This window comes from Borostomias antarcticus (genome assembly GCF_949987555.1).
Source record: "Borostomias antarcticus genome assembly, chromosome: 4".
Lineage (NCBI taxonomy): Eukaryota > Metazoa > Chordata > Actinopteri > Stomiiformes > Stomiidae > Borostomias > Borostomias antarcticus.
In genome coordinates this window covers 25,293,570-25,314,170 of record NC_140237.1, presented here as the reverse complement: position 1 = coordinate 25,314,170, position 20,601 = coordinate 25,293,570, and the positions used below count along the sequence as shown (strand labels likewise).

General features: G+C 45.4%; 1 protein-coding gene across 1 annotated transcript in view; it reads right to left on the bottom strand.

The window, feature by feature from the left end:
- The window catches only part of cdh8 (cadherin 8), a gene marked incomplete at both ends in the record, with an annotated part of 92,009 nt that extends 73,733 nt beyond the window's left edge, over window positions 1-18,276 (bottom strand). Inside the window, one exon of the mRNA XM_084437054.1 lies at window positions 18,019-18,276. Coding sequence (XP_084293180.1) covers window positions 18,019-18,276 — 258 coding nt within the window. The remainder of the gene's footprint in view (window positions 1-18,018) is intronic.
- Window positions 18,277-20,601: the final 2,325 nt, after the last annotated feature.

Below are 20,601 nucleotides of genomic sequence, written 5' to 3'. Positions count from 1 at the left end.
TAAGGCACACGGACAGACAGACAGGCAGACAGACAGACAGACAGACAGGCAGACAGACAGACAGGCAGGCAGGCAGGCAGGCAGGCAGGCAGGCAGACAGACAGACAGACACACACACAAGCAGACAGACGATGGACATACTGAAATGTAGGGAGAACGACCAATGCAGGATGAAGAGCATCACTGTGCCACACTAAGACCATCTGACTGCAGCTCTAAGAGGGACCGGACCATTGCCTGAGGACATCTCATACAGTGTCAATGTTAAACAGACGGATGAACTGGTTCTAGTGGTTCTCTCTGAGACAAACGGATGATTAGTTCTACGGATGATTAGCTCTTAGTCACTTGTTCTGTAGTTCTACTGGTTTTCTAGTTCTACTGGTTCTCTAGTTCTACTGATTCTAGTTCTACTGGTTGTTTCTCAGACAGTTCAGTCACACTGCCTGGCAGGGCAGGAGCAGAGCAGAGAGGAGGAGACGAGGAGAGGAGGAGAGGAGGAAAGGGGATGAAGAGAGGAGGAGACGAGAGAGGAGGAGACGAGGAGAGGAGGTGGAGAGGAGAGAGACGGAGAGGGGAGGGAAGGGGAGGAGAGGGGAGGAGAAGAGGAGAGGATCATTACTGCATAACTGCTTGCATGCATTTTTGCCAAGGTTTAGTGAATAACTCCAGAGATTGGATTCATTCTCTAAAGGTCAGACCTGTAGATCACGTATTTGTTCTGGCCAGGGAATGCGTTCTGACATGGCTGTAACAGGCTACACTAAACTCCACTCCAGTGACATGCCCCAATAAAATGAATAAAAGTGCAGTAGCAATGAGTAGATGTCATTGATCAGCGACTGCATGGAGCAGTAGTCTTCATTAACACTAGATACACCAAGTGTGTTCAAAATTGACTGTTTGTACTTTTAATAATCATAAAAGTAACCTTTATTCAGTGAAGGTTGATTGGCTACCAGTCTCTGACCTTTTCTAAAACATTTATATTTTTCATTCAAACAACTGAGATCAATATCACATCACACATGCAGTAATTGTTCTAAAATGCTCTACCTTGAATGGCAGTCAAGGTCAATTTGATTGTATATTTTGACACTGCTGGGTTGGTTTTTGTTGTCACTTCTTTTCGACCATACTTGTAGATCAGATGTTACTGAGCAGTTTGCTATCATTAAGCATCTATTTACAGTATTACATTGGCCTGAGTGGAACAGATGGAATTAGCCATGCCATATTAGACTCCAAAAACATGCAATAATTAATATTATTTTGTTGCAGTACTTGCAGTATTTCTGAATCAATGGATTAATCAATCTCAAATTGTATTTTGTGACTTGCTATTTCTTATGATCCATACTGTACCTCCTTAACAAATACATTTTCGTTGTAATCTATCCCATTTGGGAAATCATGAGGACTCCCATCACAATGGCTGCAATGGTGGTGCTATATAGCGCATTGTGTTGCCTCTGGGTATGAAATGCGCTTTGATTGATGATTGATTGCTTTGATAGTAGATAATGCAAATACGGTGGGTGCTAAACCAGAGAATTATGATAACTAGTGTTTTGTTGTGTGTGTGTGTGCCTGTGTGTGTGCGTGCATGTGTATGTGTGCGTGTGTGTGTGTGCCTGTGTGTGTGCATGCATGCGTATGTGTGTGTGTGTGTGTGTGTGTATGTGTGTGTGCATGTGTGTGCGGCGCACGCATAAGCCATAAGAACTGATGTATTGAGGAAAACAGAATTAGACATAAAACAAGCACTTGCCCCAAGACAGTACAACAAACAGAATATCCAGGATTAGACAGAACAAACAAATTATGGGGGATAAAAAATATCTTGCCTGTGAGAATTTCAGATTTGCCAAAACACCACAGGCTCTACAAATCGAAGTTTGCCACCAATTTGCTGTTGTTGAGATAATCTGGAGGGAGAATATGCCATCAGGCTGGCATTAGCCACTAATAAGCCTGAACGGGACAAACGCTACTGAGTTAGCATGCCAGCCCTGCTGACTGCCATTTATACTCATCAATACTCATACATTAGCATCCATTTACAAACCACTTTAACACCTGTAGCCAAATCCCCACCACCACCATCACCACCTCACCCACCACCATCCATCTAGAAAGTTCCACCAGCTCTGGATAACAGGTTCATAGTTTTCAATTTTCCATGCAAGGAAAAGACAGAGGTTGAAAAGGCTCTTTGACTGTTACATCTATTCTACTTTATTACTAGTCTTTTGGGAAAACCGTGGCGCAGCTTTGCAGCTCAGCTATCTGTTTGCATTTTCTCTAAAAGACTATATTGGAATCATAATTGTGTTTTGTGGCGCCTTCCTTAGGTGTCTGTCTGCGTTCGAAGGTCCTGTGTTGGTCCCACCGAGATGAAGACAAATGGAACCCTGTTTGAGGGATTTGATTACTGGGGGGGAAAAAATGTAGCTGCACAAAGGTTTTTTTTTTCTCTCTTCACGGTTCCTGGGAGGGGCCCCCCACCTGGGAGGGGCGCTGCTGAAGGGGGAAGCTACGGAAGCTGAAACAAACACATTAGAAATACAGCATGCTTTTGCAATTGTGTGCTGTTGCAGAGGAAAGACTTTGTGTCGTGGAGGATTATGAATAATATAATTGCAGAGGAGGTCCTGTCGTGTCGCGCAACATGGGGATCGTTCCAGTGGTATTAATTGCTTATTGACTTTGGGGACTCTCAAAGTTAAAAGGGGGCTGGGATGCTGATGGATTGTATGGTTAGGGTTGCCTTGGAAACCAACCATCACAACCACAGGTTAAAGACCTTTGCAAACAAAAATGGCGTAGTACAATGAAAGAAGCCTTGTTTTCCCAGCAGGAATACACACAGCCGTATGTTTTTGTTTTTTTTCACAGTTCACCGTGTGTTGCTCTATACTGTACCTCGATGCTGGATCAGACCCCATGGGGACTGTATCACCAGGAAAATGTAAGCAGTGGCTATAGCTAATTGCACTTTAAGTCATATTGTACACTAGTGTCTCCTAAAAAACACATAGCTATCATGGAGCTCTGCAATGTCATTATTCTTGAATATCAAATGCATAAAGGAAGGACTTAATTCCTATTAGCAATCTGCTTGAGAGTCATTGAAATGCCCTTCCGCCAACTGACACAGCATCTAAACATGGAGGTCTACAGACTGTTCATCATCTAAACCTGGAGGTCTACAGACTGTTCAGCATCTAAACCTGGAGGTGTACAGACTGTTCACTGCTGTGTCGTGATAATCTCCTGGAAGGAGGCAGTAGATAAACTCTCTAATTCACTTTTGAATGACAGCTTCCTCTATGCTTGTCCCTGTTATTGACAAAGTTTTTTTTTTTTTTTTTTTAAATCCACAGCCTGGTTTCCAGCTCACATTAATATAATTTCCTTCATCATATCCTTATGTCAATAAGTAATTACTTGCTTGGCAATTTGCTTTGCAAATCTCATCGTAGAGAGAGAGAGAGAGGGGGGGTGTGTGTGTGTGTGTGTGGGGGGGGGTCAATATCAGCTGTTCATTTACATATGCAAATGAACCCAGCAAGGGAGGAAAACCAACATTAGCACCGCCGTCGACGTTCAGATACTGAGAGAAGTAAAACCTCCAGGACCTCCGGGGTCTTTCTTTTACTGGCCACACAGTGACAGTGATTATTACACATATGAGCAGCCTCCCGAGCTACATAGCTGTACCAACAACAGCCTTATAAGTTATTGTACCAACAACATTATAAATCAAAAGTCACTGTATCAACATTATAAGTTACTGTACCTGAATGATGTGGCATGTGACCAACAAAAGCTGACTTTGACTTTGACCAACAACATTCAAAATAAAAAGTTACTGTACCACCACCACCAACAACAACAAAAACAACATAATAAATGAGAGAAAACTCTTGATCTAAAAGCCTGGAGCATATTGTTCTTGGGTTGTAATCTCAGCAGAAGATGCTGAGCTGGGTCGTTGCAAAGAGGGTTCCATATGGGAGCGAGGGAACATTAGCGTTGAGATGGACTCCTCCGCTCGCTAGCTGCACCATTAGCTCCTCCCTAGATAATCCTGCATGTTCTCGCCTCCCTCCCCGTTTACTTAACATGCAGGATCCGGCCCCTCCATTTGCTTCTCATCAACTGATAAGACCAAAAGCCCTCTTCTGCGCCCCCCAGGAGGGTGAAAACCAAACTCCTAATGGTCATTAGTAGTAATTACGGTCCGTAACTGGAACACCCTGGCCTGAGCTCTGCTGCGTCGGCTGTACGGGCACACGCCTGCGTCTTGAACCCAGGGGACCCCGGGAGCCGCTGCTCCCATCCCGTCCAGGATGCTGCTGTTATCAGACCAGGGCTGGCTGCGCCGCTCCTGACGATAAGAGGCACGAGAACTTAGTTTCCTGTGCGATGAGGCATCCTGATTTGGACCCACTCTGATCAGAGAGTGCTATTTGAGCCACCGTGCGTTTGCTGTTAAGGATCGGCTGCACTGTGTGTGTGTGTGTGTGTGTGTGTGTGTGTGTGTGTGTGTGTGTGTGTGTATGCCTGTGTGTGTGTGTGTGTGTGTGGGGGGGGGGGTTATGCCTGTCTGTGTGTGTGTGTGCGTGTGTGTGTGTATGCCTGTCTGTGTGTGTGTGTGTGTATGCCTGTGTGTGTGTGTGTGTATGCCTGTCTGTGTGTGTGTGTGTGTGTGTGTGTGTGTGTGTGTGTGCATGCCTGTCTGTGTGTGTGTGTGTGTGTGTGTATGTATGCCTGTCTGTGTGTGTGTGTATGTATGCCTGTCTGTGTGTGTGTGTGTGTGTGTGTGTGTGTGTGCCTGTCTGTCTGTGTGTGTGTGTGTGTGTGTGTGTGTGTGCGTGCATGTGTGTGTCGGGCATGTGTGTGTGTACTCTATGCATGTGCTTGCGTGTGTTCTATAGTTGTATATCATCGTGTCCTATCACCCGGCTGTTTTCCCCCACAGTACTATTAAAGTGTCAGTGTTGCCGCTATGCTCCCTGTCCACAGTGCGTACTGAGGACACGGTCAGCGCCACACCATCCTGCCCAGGCATGCAACATAATTGCCAAACCACTGACACAGCCCTTCTCCATTGGATACAGTGGAGTTGTGATTGTGTTTTTTTTTTTTATGTTGTTGTTTTTTCCGTTTCCCCTCTCTCTCTCTCTCTCTCTCTCTCTCTCCCTCTCTGTCTCTGTCTGTCTCTCTCTCTCTCTTGGTTCTCAGATCAAACACCTCTGCCCTAATCCCAGGGGCCCAACCTGCCGAGCCCGATCCTTATCGACAAGTGTAAAGCCAGTGCACAGGGAGTGAGATCCAATTACATATTATGCACAAAAAAAGCCTCTTGGCACAAAGTCTCTTAACTGCCAGCAACAAAGGATAGAAACGCTCTCTCTCTTTCTCGCATTGTAAACGTTAGCACATACTGTACTGTATGATAATCCAGCTTCATCTTCATTCTCCCTCTGACATACTCTGAATAACGCAGCACGTGAAAATCCCCTCCCCTAAGAAATATTCTCATTGATTAGTTGGGTTTGAATATAATCCATTTAGGAGTCGCTCGTGGTGCCTCCAACACCACGTCTGTCCCCCAGGCCTTTCTCAGAGAGTGGCAGATCCTGTACGAACTGTCGTATTATAATGGATCAACATCATTGCCAAGATGAAGTCAAAGGAACGGCAGCCATGATGAATAATTCAACGGGCACTGTAAGCTAGTCATAACCTCTGTGTTAATTGCCTTTTCCTTCGCTCCTATCTGCGGCACGATCAGAAGCTGTCACCGAGGCGTATTATGGTGTAGTTGTGTCTGCGTGTTCCTATAGAGGCCCTGCAGATTAACACCCTGATAATAGTGAGCGGAGGATAAAGCTCGTAGCTCGACGCCCCGGGATTGGGAACCAGCAGAAACCCAGCTGTCCATGCCGACTCATCCCCTAAACATGGAGAGTCGTGTCTCTAATGTCTTTATCAAGAGCCTCTACAATATCGTGGGGGAACGATGAGAGGAGAGGAGAGGGGAGGGGAGGGGAGGATTGAAGGAGAGGACAGGGGAGGTGAGGAGAGGGGAGGAGAAAAGAGGGGGAGGAGAAGAGAGGAGAGGAGAGGGCAGGGGAGGACAACCCACAGGTATCAGAGAGCAGTAAACACAGACGGTGATCTTTCTCCTGCCATTCTCTTGAGGGTAGCAGGGCGGAGTCACGCCACTGTCGGCAAACGAATAAAGAGGGTGTTGTGTGGTTCTGTAGCGTCATAATTACATATCCAGGACTCTCTGTGCGGTATTTAAGAGAAAAGCACATCAACAAAAGCGAAAAGGTCATCGCAATGGATTCAAGCTCTGAAATTAGCATTTTCACTCAGTACAATGGCAGTGCCAGTGAATGGAGAGATAAGAAAACATGACATTACCTCATTTTGTGTGTGTATATGCATGTGCGTGCGAGCATGTGTGCGTGCGAGCATGTGTGCGTGCGTGTGTGTGTGCGTGTGTGCGTGCATGTGTATGAGTGTGCAGGAAAACATTAATATACATGGCACGTCTTAGCAGTGGTGATACAGCATAGAATGGGGCCCTGCAAACATCCGCAGACCAAGAGAGAAAAAGAATAGAGAGAGAGAGAGAGAGGTGAAGGGAGAGAAAGAGAGAGAGAGAGAGAATGAGAGAGAGAGAGAGAAAGAGAGAGAGAGAGACCATCGATCCGCCCGGAGTTTACAGTCAGTTAGTGGTTTGTCTTGTTGTTCTCCAATCTCAATGAATATAATATTGAGTCCTACAGTAACATTCTCATCACAGCTGTAAGAGGCATCTGTGGCATAAAGCTGAGGCATATCGCTCCACTACACACCTATATGATACCAAGATACACTGTATCTATACAAAGAACAGGTCCAAAAAAGTGACCGTTATCTTAACTATTATCGCTACGTTTTGCTGGATCAAGGTTGCTCAAAACATAATGTCTCCAGCTTGTTTACATTTTGATCTTTACCCGCTTTCATTGTGCATTCTAGCAGAGGGAATTGGAAGTTCACTCTCCTTATGAGGGAGCCATGCTTGTAATTTGAAAGCTAATTGAAAAGCTCTCAGATGTTTTTTTGGTCTAATGATAGATGTTTTAGAGACCAGGGTCCAGTACTTATAAACACTAACTGCATTTGCCAATGTCGTTTGCTGCATATCTAAATCTCAGCTCCGTCTTAGCTAGATGATCTCAACTGAAATGAACGTTACGTCAACATCATGGAGAAAGCACTATGTCCCTTGAAAATCACAAATCAATCATCTGATCATATTAATTTCTGAACAATGTTTCGCTAATTGGATTGTCTATTATTCATGATGTCAGAATCTCCCCGTTACACAGTAGTATAGTTAGAGGGGTGCAGGAGGATAAAACCATTATTTAATCACACTTTCTCATTCTTTCCATGAGAGAACAGAATTAACAAGGCCGATCTTTGCACCGTTACAGCGACACGCAGGTGTATTTCCACAACAAAGCCCCTCACGCCTCTTGCGGGGGTATTCTCGGTCCCCTCTCATCCCTCACACTCTGATTTTGGTACCTGCCAAGGCAACAAGTGATGAATGCTGCGCTGCAACAGAGCGGCCGACAGCATTCGTCTAAAAATTACACACACAATCGGCAGATTACAAAGAAAAACCCGGCCTCATCGCCCTGCACGCTCAGTCTCGATTTGCATTAGGCATTCATGATTCATCTGGATTTAATATTATCATGTCCTGAATTTTTCATGGACGTCCTCCCATCCCACACCCACCCATCACAAAGGAGAATAGATTAATTATCTACACAAATCTGTCCATGGGTTTCTACACGCTGCACAGTAGCTGCTGGGTTTTGTCCGTGACTGGGAGTATGGAGATTCCATTCCATCTTGATCTCAGAGGCTTTTCCTGCCGGAGTCTCATGGGCGTCGCACTGATGCAAATCTGGAGGCGAGGAGCACACACACACACACGTCCGGGTGGGAGTTTGGGCGAGCGTGCGGGGTGATTGCCGTCTTCAACCTGGCTGTTTGTATGCCGATGCTCTTTCAGACTTGTCTGCTGCTCTCAGACGTTGTAATGACCCTATTATTTTGTTCTTTTAGCAGAGAGGATCGTTAAACAGAAATAATTCATTTGTGATAAAGGTTAAGGTTAAAGGTCAGAGCCGCAGTCAGATATCAGCCAGGTGCTGGGCGGGGGGGGGGGGGGGACAGAGCCAGACCCGCTTGTTCATGGACTCCTTCTCTCTCTCTGTCAGCCTCTCGCTAACCTGCTCCTCTCCCCCATAATAGCTGCATAACACGGATAAAGGTGAGCGCCCCCTCCTCTTCCTCTCTGCTAGGATTACTATCATCTTCAACACAAGAGATTGATGCAGACTTAAAAAGCTCTTGGAGCAAATGCCACCTGATTACTGCGCCCACTTTGTTGTAATTTGACCGAGCGAGGGCGAGAGGTGAGGGAGGGATACGTGTTGGGGGAGAGGAGGGTTGAGGACTGTCATCTTTTAACTTACCGAAATAGGCTTTTCTCTCCTCACAGCCCTCTTCCCTCCCATTGTTCTCTGCATGCGGCCCACGTGTGCTTCGCTAACCGCGAAGCCAAATGCACATCAAGTCGCACAATAACAACATCCATTCTTAAGAAGATTACTCTGCAGTCCTAGTTTGGCTCCTGGGAGGAGCATGGAGACAGAGGCGCGGAGGATAAGCCCCCCCACTGGAGCCTGGAGGTCCACACTGCTCCAAACACATTCTGGCTGCTAAGCCATCCACAGGAGAGAGGATGGGAGAGAGGGAGAGGGAGCGAGAGAGAGAGAGAGATATGTAGAGTGTGAAAGAGGGAGAGAGAGAGGGAGGGAGAGATAGAGGGAGAGAGAGAGGGAGAGAAGGTGAAAATGAGAGAGGGAGAGACAGATGGAGAGAGGGAGGGAGAGAGATAGATGAGGAGAGAGAAAGAGAGAGGGAAAGAGGGAGAGAGAGATAAATAGATGGAGAAAGGGAGGGAGGGATAGAGGGAGAGAGAGAGAGGGAGAGAGAGAAGAGGGGAGAGGGGGAGAGAGAGACAGGGAGGAGGAGAGACTAAACACCGAGCTAGCTACTCTGCTGAATACTGGCTCTGCAACCTGGTGATCCAGGCTGCCTATGATAAACTGTGTCAGAGACAATCAGGCCAATTAGCAGCTTTTAGCTAATTATAATCTTTGATTTGAATAATCAGATTTGAATAATTGTAAGCTAATTTCGGGCTAAGTGATGGTGCGTGCCCAGGGTCGTCTCATACATGTCCCGTGTTTGTAAAAACTCCCCCACGAAGGATCGTAACCTGTCTTCCTACGTTCATGTGAGCTCGATTGAGTAAACAAATATGGTGCATTAAGAGCACTGAGAGTTTAAATGGGCTTAGATACAGGGACACAGGGGGAGACAAATCATCAACGATTGAAACGTCAATGAAAAGGCCGTGGAAGTAGAGAGCAGTAAGCCTGTTAGGGGCCAGTGGGTGGCTGGCGTCACCGTGTCGCTGGTACGGAGAGCAAGCAGACCCTACCAGAGGACTAATTTAGCCAGAGCGTCGCCCAAGCCAAGCATTAGAGGTGAACTCCTTAATTCCAATAATTAGCTCGAGAAGAGCGAGGGGCAGCAAGCCAGACAGCCCAGACTGGTGGCAAAACACTCAACCTGCACACACCTACACACAGCTACACACACCTACCTACAGTACACACAGCTCAACAGGCAGCCAGGCAAGACCGGAACCCACAGCACTGCCTGCTTGCACACCACGGCAGGAGAGGTTAACACCATGCGTTACCTCACACCACTGACATGGCAGAGCTAACCATGGCTACACTCGCACATACACGCATGCGCACACACACACACACGCACGTATGCACGCATGCGCACACACACTCATGCACACACACACACACAGACACACACACATAAAAACACACACATGCACACACCACACGCAGGTGGTAGGTGGAGGTAGCTCCACAGTAGTAAGGGTTTGTGAGTGACTGGACTGGACAGGTAATTTGATATGAAGTGCGTGGCATACTGTATATTTGCCTCATTGTAAGCCTTCTGTACCTGCAGCTCAGGGAAGGGGCTGTCTCCTGCCTCTGGCTCCCATCTGCCGCATGCTTCTATACCGCACAACGCCTATTGTTCTATGCTAACAATGAAACGATGGATTGTCGATTCACTGGCCAAGCCAAGCGTGCACGAGGGTGTGTGTGTGTTTATCTGTGTTTGTGCGTGTGTGAGTGTGTGTATGTGTGTGTGCGTGTGTGAGTGTGTGCGTGTGTGAGTGTGTGTGTGTGTGTGCGTGAGAGTGTGTGTGTGTCAATACCAAAGAATGCCCATTGTGGTATCATCCCAGGGTCACTGTTTTGAAGCTAAGGTGTTCTGATGTCTTGAATGCTCTTTATGTACACTGGTGTGTGTGTGTGTCTGTGTGTGTCTACTGTATGTGTTTGTGTGTGTATGTGTGTGTGCATGTGTATGTGTGTGTGTACTTCATGTGTGTGTGTGTACTTCATGTGTGCGTGTGTGTGTGTACTGTACAGTATGTGTGTGTGCGTGCGTAAACAAGACAAAGAGAAAGAGAGGGAGAGGTAAGGAAAGATTAGAGAAAACTAGCGCGTTCATTGTCTGTGATCGTGCCTGAGCTGTGCATTATTAAAGGCAGACCAGAATACCTGGTGAAGGCCACATGGTTCGGCAGGCTGGTGTCTGTGTCTGATAGTAGCCTACCAAAGTCATTTAAAATTCAAAATGGCTTTAAAAACATTTTGGGTTGTTTGCTACCAAACGTAGGCTAACGTCATCCTAGTCCAGCTTTGCCTGCTTCAACTCTCGCCCACCAACATGCTTGTATCATGTTTGCAAAGGAAATCTAATACTTGCCTAATAGCTGGGTTAGGGTTGTCAATTTAAGAAACATTTTCACCTGACTCCGCTGCTGCCCCACACACGTGCGCGCATGTGTGTGTGCGTGTTTGTGTGGCAGCATAGCACAGGACCGGAGAGACAGAGGTGAAAATGCTTAAGTTGACAGCCCTAACCAGAGACCCGCAGAGAGTGTTTTGAGGGAGAAAACACGAGCGTGAAATCTGCTTCTGCTCAGTTGTACTTTCACGAGTCACTCAGTGTAACGTTATGACGACGTTCAAATCGGTTTGGAGTATCGGGACGAAAAAACGAATGCTCCGAATACTGAATTGAGTATACCAGCCTACCGAACGAATAGTGGAATACTCGAATTACTCGGGCCAGCCCTAGTACGCTGCTTAGCTGGTGTTACTATGTATGCAGCGTGGTTTGCTGTATATCTGCATGCTGGACTCTCTTCTGACTCCCATACAGGAAGTAATCAACTGACCACAGAAGAAGCCACTCCAGTTTTCCGATTAGTTGAAACAGCCCACTGCAATGGATTGTGAGAAAGTCGCAGCCATGCAGTGTCCAGGCCTTCCGTGTATTCATAAGGTACTTTATGTCAAGTAGAATGTTTTGCATGCCGCTTTCACGGACTATAAACCTCTGTAATGTCACGTACACAAAATGCCGACTACAGATGGAGGACATAGTGCTGTGTGGAGGATTCAGACCCAGCCGGTGCAAAACCTCACTCATAGCATGACCCTGGAGATGTTAAATTTATAGATCTGCTTCCTCATCATTTTAGTATGTGTCCCTGTGTCCCTCCAGACCACACACGCACACACACATACCAACCACCCCCCCCCCCTCTCTCTCTCTCTCTCTCTCGCACACACAAACACACAAACACACACACACACACACCAGCTGCCCCCCCTCCCCCCACACACACCTTGTTAATGGTGAGCAGGAGAACAACATAGGGCCATAGACAACCTGTCAAGCTCGTCCAGGGAAGCACTAATGTGATCCCACAGCTCAATCAGCTCTCTGCTGGGACCCACTGTTTTATTACACCCTCTGTAACCAGGGAGAGAGGAGGATTGTGGCCGTGGTCCACTGATATAAAGACCTGGTGATACACTTCCTGCTGAAGAGAGAGAGAGAGAGAGAGAGAGAGAGAGAGAGAGAGAGAGAGAGAGAGAGAGAGAGAGAGAGAGAGAGAGGAAAGAAGAAAGGTGTGTGTTGATCACAAAAACAAACCAACAAATCATACATATTAACCAATGGTCCCTGTGCATCACAAACAGTATGCACTACCAGCTAAATCATTTCAAACGTGGGTCATATTTTGCTGCAGCATACAATGTGGAAACTTACATCTCCTGGCCGCTATCAATCACCAGTGGGCTAATACTCCACGCCCATCTGTCCATCAACACAGGAAGTCCACATCCACTCTGAGCCGCTCATCGTTCCATCCTCCTAACCTAAACACACATAGCTTATGGTGTGAGCTGGTTTCAGATCAGAGCCCGCATGGTCGGGGGAGGGGGGGGGGGGGGGGGCATCAGCAGAGGCATCTTTGATCTGTTAAAACCTCTGTGATCAGGATGCTCCTGGTTGGATGGAGCTGTCTGGCTGTCCGTCCCCGGATCCCAGAACTAACCTCGCTCACCACACATTGCTGAAGTCAAACACGCCGGAAGAACTTTAGAGTTTCCGACCCCCACTCTCTCGCCCCTGGGGTAAAGCCTTTCTAAGCTCAAGAGTCCCACTCTCTTTAATCATCACATCAGACTCTGGGTGGGAGCCAATCCAGCATGGCTGACAAGCGGGCGGCGCAGTATCGCAGGGGTATTGATGGGCCAGAGGCTCATAGCTCCGCTCTGCCAAACACTTCCAGAAAATCAACCTCAGCTTCAGAAAGCTTCGATCAAAAAGGACTGACAAGCAGGTCGATATACAGTTAGTAATGTCTGATGTTTTAACTATGGGACTTGCAGTGTACGGAATGAGAAACAGCTCTGAGAACTGACAGAAGGACAAGGAGAAATCCAGACCCACGGTGTTTCTGGTTGATACTCGCAGAACATCACAGTCATACGTGTCATATGACCCGGTTCTACGGAGTGCATAGAACGGGTCTATGCACGCGTTCACACACCGGGGTAGTGTGAATATGCGGAGCGGCTCTATACAGGGGTAGTAGTGCGATATGCGGAGCGCGCCCGCTCTGCGCCCGGCCAAGTTTTACTCACTCCTGGGTCCAACCTCGTAAATCAGCCTGATCCCTGCGTCAACATCTCATGCCTGTGTCCACGTGGATGGCGCTCGTGTACACTGTGAATAGACCGTGCCAGTGACCCCCCCCCCCTGTTTGTTTGGGGGGGGGGAGTTCAACCACATTAGCATCGCATTGTTCCCATAGACTAGATAAAAATCCTTATATTTCAAGAATTGAATTATGAACCCAGCTAATTATTTACTTTATATACTTTAAACATGTATATTGGAGTACATTTTTTGGGGGGAAACGAAAAAAAGGTTATGGTGCAAGACTGTGTACATAATTAGCTTATTGTAAGAGTGAATAAAACTACGCATCCCAAAAACCATTGCGAATGATACTCGTCTCTCACTCAAACAGTTTTAAACTTGCTTCAGAATTCTAACTTGCTTCTTCATAAATGTAATCTTGTAATTGTTAAGTGTTAATATTTGTGTTTTAGTTTGTGTTGTGTGTATATTGTGTGTAACGTTTGCTAGCTAATGCGTTAGCCGTCAGAACCATGGTGCCATGCTTCGTTCCTGACTGCGTTCACCGCTCGGATGACCGTTGTTGCCACCGGTTCTACCCATTCCCCGAGAAGGCGTCGGCAAGGAAGCGGTGGGTCACATTGATAAGGCATTACTCATTTTAATAATATGAATTTGTGATGCAGGTACATTCACATACCTAATGTTAAGCTATTGTGTGAGTTGCCAGAGCTGCATAGGATAAGCAGCTAACATTAGCTAGAACCCTGGTTAACGTTCTTAGATCAAGAATGAATGAAAAACGTCAGTCACACAGTAGTCTGTGCCCAACCATCGACAGTGTACACATTTCCATGGTAACAGCACTGCTTGAGGATTGTGGGTTGTGTAGTATTTATCAATGCTACCGTGAATAAAACATTATTTTATTAAAACAAGGTTGATATGATATGGACTTTGGCTTCTATCATAAGGAATTCTGGTCACGATTCCTCTGATGAATTATTAGCTGGATTCATGACTGAATTCTCGAAATATAAGGATAAAAAAAAAAAAAAGCCTATGGGAAATGCAATGCTAATGTGGTGGAACCTCAGTGACACGCTCTATAGCTAGCTGGTAGCACACTAGCTAGTTAGAACAGTAGCTAGTTAGTATGAATGCTAGTAAGTAAGAACACTAGTAAGCTAGCTACTGTAGGTTTTCACTCTGTGCTGTGTCCTTGTCAGGGTTGGTACACCACCCACCGACCCACAAAAATGGGAAATGTTTGCAAATATATACCCTTCTTTGTGTACGAGACTAGCTACCCTTGACTGAAACGTATGAATGCACACGTTACCCTGCTGAATAGAAAGAAGTATGTAATTTTACACATCTACTGTGTGACTAGTCTGATCATATCCAGCAGATAAGTCTTGCCCATAGCAAAGGGAACTACAGTTGTCCTCCACATAGCCTACACACAAAAGACCAGGGCTGAGTTTCCCAGAGGCATCGTAGCGCTACGTTCATCGTAAGCTACGGCGTTCATCGTAGCGCTACGATGAACGTAGCGCTAAGATGCCTCCGGGATACTCAGCCCGGATGTCTATAGGCAATGCTCATTTTCTTTTGCTGAATAAATAAATAATGAAATAATGAAATAAATAAATAATCAAAGCTATTTTCTCCCTGTAGTACTGAGTCCTTGAAATCTTGTAGCTTGCAATTCCCTTTGTGGAAAATGCATACGATATATATATATATATATATATATATATATATATATAGTTTGTGTGCTTTAGCTCTTTCTGTTCATCTGTACTACAATGGGAAGACAGCAGTCTGTCATTACTCATTCTCAAACATATTGCAATAATGAGGTATCCAAGTGAGAAGGACACTTGATTTACATCTGAGCTCGTGAGATACTATAGGCTACTGACAAAGGCAGGCTATCATCAATCTGATACTTCACAACGTAAAGACTTCACGTAAAGACTGATTTCATTTTGCTGAGAAGAAAACTGATGCAGTCAATGATTATGTCTTCATTTCAACACCACATTCACATTTCCACAATTGCAGTTGCCTTTTTGAAACGTAACAACTAACATAATTTGGAATGCCAGAAAGTAGAAGTGTAAAATATAAAAGGTAAATTTCAAAACACTCATGCTTCTTAGGAATAATTCTCACAATATGAAATATCACACCTTATAACAGCATTGTAGACTAGTTGGATGACATTCCGTATGAAACACAGTGTACTGTTTAAAATTAGCCAAAAATAACACACCGGCTTTTCACAAGATTAGGAAAATATATCCCTGTCTTAGTTCACTGAAAGTTCTATTCTGTGTACCGTGGACGAGATGTTCTACTATTCTAAACCTAGCTTCACACCTGCCTATACTCATTAGTGTTAATGATCTGTTAGGTTTGCTCATGATGAGTGATCCTGAAATCCCTTTAACACAACATAGGTTTATATCTCAGCAACAAGCCTTCACAGCTGTCTGCTCTGCTCCACGTTAACAGGTAACCCCCCCCCCCCCACGCCGCCCCCCCCCCCCACCTGGACTGACAGGGGCTCCGACTCGCTGAATCACATCATCACAACGGCAGGCTGTAAAGAACGGCAAAGGAGGATGCCGTTAGCCACCGTGACCGTCTCTAACACACTCTCCCGCACGCACGCACACCCACGCTCTCACGCGGGCACACACATATCCACACACACACACACACACACACACAAGTTCCTATCCACATGCCCCCCACCGCCCACATACACACCTCTGCCACCTTTGCGCTCATGTCTCATCACGTGTTTGCTCTGCTTCTAGCGCAAACCGGACATCAAGGGAAGCTGAGTCACTGACACGACAGGAGATCTATATGTAATTAAACATCAGAATGCCAAGCAATAAAACATAAAATATAGAATGAGTCTAATCTCATCCTGAGGTTCCCTGATAATCAGCCTCCAACCACGGAAACAAAGATCCATATGACCCATTTGAATCACACCTCCCACTAACGTTTCATTCATTTTTTAATTAAGCATGAAGATGTGTGTGTGTGTGATGTGTGTGTTTGTGTGTGTGTGTGTGTGTGTGTGTGTGAGAGAGAGAGAGAGAGAGAGAGAGAGAGAGAGAGAGAGAGAGAGAGAGATGGTCATAAATTAACACTGTGCCATCTCGTTGGAACATAGAACTTATCTGTGCTGTGCCAGACAAGCTTATGGATACTTAACCTTGAAGGAAATGCAGCTCATCAACATTCTCTTTCAAATAAAAGCCACTTTCCTCCTAAAACCTTAAGTCTAACCCTATATCCTCCATGGCATCATGCTCCGAACTTCCAAAGCTTCAAATTCACATTAATTAGTAATTAAGCATACACTCATTTCACTTATTAACATTTCAAAACAAGACTTTCCCCAACCATCAACCGAAGCTTAGAGTAGGCTACACATTATTTGTGAATAAAGCTAGGCCCCCTGCGATTGACGCTAGCTGGCTCTCCGTCTCCAACTGTGAGTCCAATGTAGCACATTCTACACGCTAGTCATCCATCTCAGTGCTATAGAATAACATAACATGGATATGGTGTTGTCTCTGCACCCTGGCGAGGGGCCGCTGTTGATGGTTACTCGAGACTCTTGAAATATTAATGCTGCACTTAGCAACACTGTTGTGTTGGTATGGAATTGAGAAAACACAGGGAGTGGGTAATTGTAGTGGATGAAGCATCTATGACAAATTTGGTAGAGGAACAGATTAGCTGAAGTACTTAGTTAGGTGACACACTGTCAAACTGGGTGCCGTCTTTCTATTTTAGCCTCGTGTATCAAGCTGTCTATGCTACAATGGGTAGCAGGTGGCCATGAATAACTCCTGTCACTTTTAGGAATGAATAGTCAGTGTGTATTGGGGAAAAGGGAAAGCAATTCATACCCAGCCCATTCAAAATAAGTCTCAGAGAAGAACTGCCATGTCACATCAACTTATCTTGACTGAATAGCACTAAATACCCATAACCATCAAAACACTCTACGGTGCAATAAATAAAGGCATCATAAACCTAGACAGATGACTGCAGAGGAATATGTGTGAATCACATTACTGAGGAGGGTCAAATATGATCCTTGCTGGCCTATTCTGTTGCCTATGGACGTGCCAGAGTGGTTGGATAATGGCGACATGCTGCCAGGTTTGCGCTCCCCAGGTCCTAGCGATGAGCTCTGAACAAGCTGCTTTGGCCGGGCTGGATAGAAGGCCTCCCAGGACCCCCGACTTCTCCACACAGGCCAGGTACCAGGTGGCGTGCAGCCCGCGGATTAGACCGCACGCCTCTTTCAACTCGGCAACAATGGGAAAATAACACACGCACGCACACGCACACACACACACACACACACGGCTCTTTAATCTGTGTCTTTACCCCATTTACAATGACAAAAATACCTCAAAGGCAAATCACACCCCCTGTCCAGACCCTTTGAGAACTACGCTGCATGGTGTAGAATTAGAATGAGATTACTGCTTTAGCGCAACTAATATTCAGAGTGCAGTATACCACTCGAATGGAACGCACCACAGGTTAACCTTTTCTCTTTGTTTCACATTTCAAGGACACTCAAAACCAAACCTCTTGCAGTAGTAGCAGTGTTTGGTAGCTGTGTTTATTTTCCCCCAAAAAATACCACATGGTCTAGCCAGTCTATTGTATGCCCCCCTCCATCGCAGAAATGGGAAGACCTTTCAAATGTCCGAATTAATGTTTTCAGACGATAAGCAAGCTTAACATACAACTGACAATTAGAATACTCACCCTGCCAACTAGAATTGGATCTGGTCCAGAGAATTCCTCCAACACAAACATTTGATTCCAAACCCATCCTCTCTTGGCCCGGCTCAGTGTCCGCTGTCCTTCGACGAGGCCGCGCACAGTTGCAGCGGAGCCAGCGATCTGTAAACTTTTAGACTGGCTGATGATTGGTGTCATGGAGGTGTAGGGAACACAGGTAATCCACACGAGCAGCAGGGATCCCCACAGATCCACCAGCATTTCCTCACAGCGTTTTGGCATCTTTTTTTTCCCCCTTTTTTTTTTCTTTCTGCGAGACTAGTTTCTTCCACACAAGATCAACAGCTCTCCTTTAGATCACGAGCAAAGGTTATTTCTTCCTTGTTTGAGCTTCGAAGCTTACACTCATGGTGTGGTAGAAAGGTCACTCACAGGGCCCGGTAGGCCTCCATCGCGGCTGGTGAAGGGCTGAGCTGCTCAGTGGACCATCCATTTGCTGTTTAGTCCGTGAGGAAGACCTGGAAAGGGAACAATCAGATTGTTTCAGTCATGTACTGTGCCTATTTTGGGGGAAATGTCTGATTCACACAGAGAAGAACCAAGGCTTCCATGCGTGGATCTCTGCAGTTGGTTAAATATACTGTAGCCCCCTTGACATTTTCTGTGTGCCAAATTTCATTTTTGATTCTAGGATTAGCTGATATGGTATATCAGCATGTCACACATTGCCTTACTTTCATGCCCTGCTTCTATCGAACAGAAACACCTGCAAGACAAATGAGTCAACATCTGGCCCTGATACAAGATGTTCTGCAGCGTCAGCTTGCATCTAATCTGATGTCCTAAGAGATTACTCCAGAAACCTTTTTGAGCAAGTACATGTTGCTTATGATTTTTGATTTCATGTCTTTGGTAAAAGGACGCTTTTCCGCAAATACGCCAGTCTGTGACGTGTCACATATGCTAGTGTTACTGAAGCTTTATACAACACAGTAGCCTATGGGATACAGTCACAGCTACAATAGTACAAGTGCTGCTGTCATGGACACCATTATTATAGTATTGAGATCACAGTGAGAATGACAACGTGACACGTTTTAAACATTACTGGTTATTGAGAAACAAAATAGCAAACCGAACACTAGTGGCTATGAGGCTACTGGGGACATGGTCAAAAAGGGCAATAATTCAATAAAATCAGATCATCCTTTCCAGGTGGTCATACGTGATAACCCTATGAGCCTATTATCTCAATCTGAAGGACCTTCCTTTGTAGGACTTTCTGGCAGTAAAGATCGCATCTATGTTATTATCTGTATTGAGAAGCCGAGCTTGAGAAAAGTCCGTGCTGGATGACCGTATTCTCCTGCAGTAATGTTAAATCAATCCATAATGAACCTTAAGCCCACAGCTCAGCATGGCGATATTGTACAAGTAGCCTACATCCTATGGACAATTTTGAATTTATCAAAACACAATTTTCAATTCTATTCAATTCTATTCAAATTTAAATTGTAAAACCAACTTATCTGAATTAAAATGACACGGAAATGGCCACCATAACGCTAATGCAATAAAGTTGGTAACGAAGATGATATGCAGTGGGCAACAGGGGTCGGAGAACAAAGCAGCTACAATTATATCCTAGATATTATACAATAAAAAATATATAAATACAAGAAAAAGAATGATATTTAAAATAGTATCTGAGAACATTTTGGAACAATTCAGCTAGAGCTGGGTTATTGAGTCAGAGCCGTGGCAAAATTACACTTAGGCGACTTTTCCGCAGACCACAGACCGAAGGACTACCCCAGGTGAAGAGATGAATATCATGCCACTAAATCTGTCGTACATCTCAAACAGAACCAGTAAAATGCCAAGTACGTCAAAGGGTTGACTGCTGTATAGCTGAATGCCTACAGTACAAATAACTTGACATTGCTGTTAAACATTGTGCAGTCTGGAAATATATGCGTAGTCTCATCATACAGATGCTGCCAAGTGAAATGAAAACAAAAGAGCATCGGCCATCCGAATAGCCTACAGTAAGTAATTGCACTAATAGTGGCTTAAAGCTACATTTTATTAGCTGGGAGACAGGTGCCTCTGTCAACTCAGCACAGCGCGTGACTAACCGAATGGTTTCAGCACCAACAGGAGTGGACAGCTCCCTGCACGAGACGAAGCATCTACAGCCTGCTCCGTGAGAAACAGACAGACAACTAAACGAAGACTATGCTTAATGTGGAAACATGTACACCCGTCCAAAACTAGTGCTTATAATTACTGTGTTTCTATGTACCTGATGCACCTTCCCAAAATGTAACTTATAAAGTTATGAGTGAAGCGTAGCCTACGAGATAATATGAGGACGGCAGTTTGCCGGGATTGCCTCCCTGATCGCCACGAAGTCCATTAAACAGAGGCAGAATTCCCCTCAAGCCATCAAACAAAACATACAAACCAGTGAAAGACTTTAATGGTGTGAAATATGACACAGAACCCAACTCTTATCAGTTTCCTGCTAGACACCAGTCAACTTACAAACACCAGTCATAGTGACACCATCGCCTGCACCCTGCTAGCCTACCTCTGAATCCTCTG